Source organism: Oncorhynchus mykiss, chromosome 23 (genome assembly GCF_013265735.2).
Source record: "Oncorhynchus mykiss isolate Arlee chromosome 23, USDA_OmykA_1.1, whole genome shotgun sequence".
NCBI lineage: Eukaryota > Metazoa > Chordata > Actinopteri > Salmoniformes > Salmonidae > Oncorhynchus > Oncorhynchus mykiss.
Window position 1 is genome coordinate 55,934,338 of NC_048587.1, and position 6,744 is coordinate 55,941,081.

Below are 6,744 nucleotides of genomic sequence, written 5' to 3' on the forward strand. Positions count from 1 at the left end.
CCAAAACTACTAGACCTACAGCGCAAGAACTGCAAAAACAATACCAGTGGCAAAACGTTTAATCATTACAATGCACCGCATCGATATTCATTTAACATGAAAACACTGTTTGGAAAAACGCACACTGGGCAGTGGGCCAGCAGGGTTGCACTGCTGCGTAATACCAGCGGAGGCCAAGCCCGACTATAGGGTGAGCCACTGCGAATTACACCCGCACCGATGATCTGCTGTTCTCTGAGCAAAGCAAGCGCCCAGACTGTGTCACGAAAATATTGACATATCGCGTTTTCCGATTCATCTCCGGAAGTGAGTCAGACAGGCATATCAAACGGTAAAAATGACTATATTATGTTTTGTTCGTTTAAATAACGTTTTTTTATACGCATTTGCGCAATATATCCAAGCCTTTAGACAAAATCTATATACTAGTCCCCCATGGGCCTAAATGATGCCAGCTTTCGTCCCTCACCAAAACTTAAAAGGGTTCACATGGGACAAAATGGAAAAACTACCCCAACATAAGGTGTGAATTGACTGTTACAAAAAAAAAGAAAAGCAAACGTTTTCCTGCCTGAAAGAACAAGCATCTCTCCCTACGTTTCTTCTTGAGCTCTAACGAGCCTCGTTAAGATCGCAATAATATTCCACCCACTAATTGCTAATTCCATTCAACAAATAGGCGAGCCTTGTTTTATACTTCACTATCGTGCAGTGGGAGGGTGGTGTTGAGATTGGAGTTTCTGATAACCCCCGGTGCTTGCAACAGAAGTGGTGAAAGCCCTAGTCTACGTACTGGCTAATGATTGGCACGCTTGACAGTGATTGGCAGGGCTGCCATGACAACCTCACAACCACACCAAGAAGACCAATAGAAAAGCGAAACAAAATGTTTCAGTGCTACACTCACGGTGGATTTAGGGGGAGATATTATGAGGCTGGTTTCATTAGGCGATAGCTATTGAATCGTACAATCTTTACTCGTCGTTCTTTTTCTTGATAACTGTATTTCTCTCTCAGGTCATTCCATGGTTTTCAGATCCCCTTTAGAGCTTTATCCCTCCCATTTCTTCCTGCCAAACTTCACTGAGCGCCCTGTGCTCTTGGCGAGCAGCACTCCCACCAGGTCTCCAGAAGACTTGTCAATGTTTGCGCTACCGACCCTCAACTTCTCTCCGGAGCAAGTGGCTAGCGTCTGTGAGACGCTAGAGGAAACCGGAGACATTGAACGGCTGGGACGATTCCTATGGTCCCTGCCGGTGGCACCGGGAGCATGCGAGCAGATCAACAAGCATGAGTCCATCCTGCGAGCTCGCGCAGTGGTTGCTTTCCACACGGGGAATTTTCGAGACCTTTATCACATCTTGGAGAACCACAAGTTTACCAAAGACTCCCATGGCAAACTGCAGGCCATGTGGCTGGAGGCACACTATCAGGAGGCCGAGAAGCTGCGCGGTCGCCCCTTAGGACCGGTTGACAAGTACAGGGTACGTAAGAAGTTCCCCCTGCCCAGGACCATCTGGGACGGCGAGCAGAAGACGCACTGTTTCAAAGAGAGGACGCGCGGTCTGTTAAGGGAGTGGTACCTTCAGGACCCATATCCAAACCCCAGCAAGAAAAGGGAACTGGCACAAGCCACTGGACTCACTCCTACACAGGTCGGAAATTGGTTTAAAAACCGGAGGCAACGAGACAGAGCCGCGGCAGCAAAAAACAGGTCAGTGCGCTGTTCATTTTTCAAGCATAGGCTACACAGAACCAAATAAGCAAAAAAATTCCTATAAACTGAATGCAAACATACCATGTAAATATAAAACTTAATCGAAGTAATAAACAAGGTTATAGAGGGGTTACAAATGAGTAAATTGGGTGTATGGTTGGAGGTGGAGATGGAGCACGACGACATTTTACTTTTTAATCTCATTGGCCTACATGCATTCAGGGGCTACACTCTTAGAACAAATAGTTATTTGGGGTTTCTATATAGAACCTTTTTTTCAAAGCGTGTACAGAAAAATATAACTAGTATTGCTGTCCAAAATATATACAAATGCGTAAAATATTATTCTACGTAAAACACACAACTCTCGACAAATTGGAAAGCGTGTAGGCTAGATTACGTTGATATGCTAGTTTCCCTGATAAGCAAAATGAAAACATCAGTGTATGCGTTAGATATCAAAACAGGAAGTACACACAAAGAAAATCAGCAGCAATGCAAGTCTTGAAGTTGTCCTATTTTCCAGACAAGACAAAAAAGTATTATTCATAAGGATGTCTGTTAAACTTGGAATACAGCATGTTGTGGTGATACTACGTTTTTAATGGATTGTTATCTTCCCTCAACAAGTGAACGTTTTGGTCTGAAAACTTGACACACTGCAGCGAGGTATAGATTTTGACCACAAACAGGAAATAAAACACAACACCTAGCTTATAGGTTATTGATTCGTTGTTTAATCAACATAATATAATGTACATGTAGCAGCTGTAAAAGGCCAGTGCAGACTAAGAAACCACACACAAAAAAACACTGGGAAAGATGGGATAGTTTTGCAAAATGAATGTGTTCAGTTACGAATTATTATTTTTTAGTCGTGGTGCTTTTTACACATACGAAACGTATACATTAGACTATAGACGTTTGGAAACAATTGATGCATAACATTTGATATAAGCTGTCAACATAAATACCACATATTCATTCTAAAACTATAGCCTGTTTTGCACCCTTGTTTTCGATTCATAATGTGTGTAGACTATTATTTATTGACAATGCAATAATAAATGACAAATTGAACTGGATGAAAACAGAAAAAACAAGTTGGTGAAGAATAGAACAACACAGCTATATTGCATCCTCTGCGTTTTCTCACTGATAAAATCGGAGGCCTACATTGTGCATTGATTCATGTAGGATGATTGCAATTATTCCCCATTTGACGTGTCAGTAAATCAAAACAATCAGAAAAATTGAGTCTCATTCATTTGGATGTAGGCCTGTAGTCTCTCATTCATTTGGACGTAGGCCTGGATATGACAAAATCAAATATAAAAGACACTTCTCAAATTGCATTGGCCATGGATTAAGTATAACTAACAACCAGCCTCTTATTCTAATAAACACGGTCATATTTCGCCATTTTTAGTATTTCTTCTGCTTTGTTTTAGACTATTCTTGCTCCCATTAGGCTATTCTTGCTCCCATTTGTTAAAGGCAAGGCATGGAGTGAATGACAAGCAGGCTGAGCGGTATTTTGCGGAGGGACACTGTATATAATTGCTATGTTATTTTCCCTTTCTTTAGGCTTCAGCACCAGGGAATTAGACAGAACGGTATGCGGTCCCTTTCAGAATCCGGGTGTACTCCACGCAGCTCGGCCGAATCGCCGTCGACCGCGGCCAGTCCTACTACCAGCATCTCCAGTATGACAGAGCGAGTTGACACTGGAACGTCCATTCTTTCAGTAACATCCAGTGACTCCGAGTGCGACGTATGATATAAAAATATAAATATTTACAGGAAATATGGACATGGAAAAAAAAACTATGAAATATCGAGGATGAAAAAAGGACCAATTTATATAAATATATATATTAAAAAAAGAACAACAAAAAAACATATTTTGTAAGCGCTTTCAATGGACCCACCACGCCCCCACCACCACCTCTACCTGCATGATGTTTTTTTTGTATCTGGGAAAAATACCTTGTTCAATATTTCTACAAGGATCATCGAGAAGAGGGAATTAATTACCAGAGGGTGTTTATCGCCTTTTCATCTCCGTTTTAGTCCAAGTGATGATGCCGCTCAGCCAAGATGCAATTCTGTTTTACCTTATGTTCATCAGACAATCATTTACGTTTTAAGCACCTTTGTACTACACTTCTGTCACTGCCTGTGTGGAGTAAATGGTGAAATGTGGAACCGAATCGTTATGACTGTATCAGATTTGTATTTTTATTTCAAGATTTTATATTGAATTGTGTATATCTCAAATAATGCGATCATTCTCCCGGTCTGTACTCTCCTATATGTGTAGATATGTAAATAACGCGATCATTCTCCCGGTCTGTACTCTCCTATATGTGTAGATATGTAAATAACGCGATCATTCTCCCGGTCTGTGATATCCTATATGTGTAGATATGCTTGTACATAATATTGCTCTCCCATCTCCATCATTTTCTATCCTTGTTCACTTTTCTCGACTGGGTGTTCCTACATAAAATATTTGTCAAAATGTAAAAGTGCTCTAGACGTTTTGTTAGTTTGTTTGTTTTTATACCGAACATGGATAATGACACTAGATAAACGTGTTATCAGTCACAGTTATGCAAAACTATTTAATATAAACATTGGGCTATTTATTCTTCAATGGCAATTACAGTCGTATATTTTCTAAAGCGCTTATTATTCTTTCTTGCGTGTTTATGTTCGTGTATATTTCTAAATCAAAATACAGTATTCCATTTTGTTATATTCTGCATTAAGTCTCTATTTTAAGTGAGTCTTCATTGTCCACCATCAATCGTTTATGAGCATATATGTTGAGAAATTGTAATATTATGCCCAGACGAGCGTAGTTATTCTGATGCACATGCTGTGGGTCCCTTTACGACCCTAGGCGACACATATAGCCTACGTGTCCAAAACCATAGACAATATGTTGAACGAAAATCGTTTTACTCCTAAATATATGCATGTGTTATGGTAAACGTCAACGTCATGTAGCTCTTAAGCTCTTAAGCAAGAGTCCCGTTCCCCATTTTGTTTATGGTTGCCAGTGAATACAGAAATTAAGTAAACGCGCCATTAAATGGACTAATCATGGTGGACTCCTCCCCTGCCTCAATCTGCCATTGTTGTTCGGTGAAAGAGCCTTTCTTCACCCAGGGAAGAACATTCCCCCCAGAAAATCTTTCTCCCTGCATTCTATCCTGAATTCAAAACCAATGATAATAACTTGTATATTTACAATTGAACTGACAATAATTATGATGGTAGATTACAGTTGTTCTTAGACAGAGTTTTGATTGTTCTCTAAAACCCTTCCAACATGTTCTGTAGCTGCGAAATAATTAGGTTTCAATGCACTGTGAGGACAGGAAGTCTCTTTTGAAAGGAGCAAAAGTAGTCCAGAGCCTATATTTCTGAGGGTACCACTGTTTTATTCTATGTTGGTGGAATAATAACGAACAGCTCAATTAAACAGGCCAACAGCATGCACTTTTAAGACACTAAACAGAATACTGTATTGGCATTGACATGTCTTTGACACTGATATCTTAATGAGCTGCATTCCAAAAAGTATGTATTGAACATATCATATCTTCATCATTATCCTTAGTCCAACCAAAGGACATAAAAGATAGTGACAACAGAATTACATTCCGTGGCCAAGATCCTCCTTGCGTTGACATTGGAATGTCCGTAGACAAAAAAATATGGATGTCTTTTCCTGACAATATTCCAACCCAGTGTATTCACATGACAACAACTTCAACTAACTACAAGGTACACCAATAACCCACGTGTATACCAATGTTACTCGCTTACTTAACTCGGCACTTGAATATGAATGTGTCTGTGTGTGTGTATTTTACTGAGAATGTCAAGTTATCAATGTCGTTTTCGGTCCTATCCACTTGTTGTTTTGACACAATTGTTGCTAAATCACTTTTCCCTGACCTACTCATATCGTTTCTCACCGTGAGATGAATACCCCAAATATATATATATATATATATATATATATATATATATATATATATATATATATATATATATATATATATATTAATCAAAAATAACTATGCCCTAATGCAAACTAAGTTCTGAAAAACAAATATGATCTGTTTTGAGTGCAATCATTGCAAGTTGTGATTGTGATAAATCTTTATTTTAAGCCCGTTTTAACTTATAAATCCATCTGCAGCAGAAAGATAGGCCCTATCACCCGCATGGGATAGAGACCATAGCTGATCTGTATCACCGCAACAGACCCTCTCAGACCACATTAGTTTATTGGCGACGACAAGTCCCAGCCATGGTTAAGATTAAATTAATCAGAAACTGAAGATAATTTTTATCAATAAAAAATAAATTATAATGCAGATGTCCGCTATAACAATCATATAGCCTCTATAGAAGTGGTTCATCAGTTTACTTAAGCCGGTCCACACAATAGTACAAATATTTTAAATGGAAGTTAAATAAACGTGTTTGTATTTATTCTTACTAAACTTCTTCAGAAAATACAACTTTTTTTGTCGTAGCCTAGCTAAGATACACTTGAAATAAATAGTTAAAAAATATATATATATATTTGGCACATTTTTACATTGCAGGTGTTTGACATTTTGTTCATGGTATATGCCTATATATAATATATAACATATATTACCTATAACTATAAGAAGATGAGGTCTGTTGTTTCATCTGGGATCTTTACTGGTGCCGGCTTTCGTTCGTAATCGAATATGTATCATGAGGCAAAATAACTTTGTAAGGAGTGGCGGTGTGTGATACTCAGATCTAAATACGAGGCCTACAGAAAGTAAACAACAATTTGAGAGAAGTGCAGCAAAAATGGTCCGGCATTTTTTTTCAAGCCTTATCTTTGTGTCTGGTCTATAATGCCTGTGTCAAACAAACAGACGAATGGATTATTTGTGCTATTCCCATAACCTTGCAAGCATAGAAGCATCCCCGAACTATTTGGACTTGGTCTGCAGTGAGAAAGG

At 38.9% G+C, this 6,744-nt stretch overlaps 1 protein-coding gene across 1 annotated transcript; it reads left to right on the plus strand.

The window, feature by feature from the left end:
- Positions 1–867: 867 nt before the first annotated feature.
- On the plus strand, positions 868–4,248 carry LOC110502997 (homeobox protein SIX3-like). Its single transcript, XM_021581359.2, has 2 exons — positions 868–1,714; positions 3,305–4,248. Exons 1-2 carry the CDS (start codon positions 1,026–1,028, stop codon positions 3,495–3,497), a joined length of 882 nt encoding a protein of 293 aa, XP_021437034.2. The 5' UTR covers positions 868–1,025; the 3' UTR covers positions 3,498–4,248.
- The last annotated feature ends 2,496 nt before the right edge of the window (positions 4,249–6,744 follow it).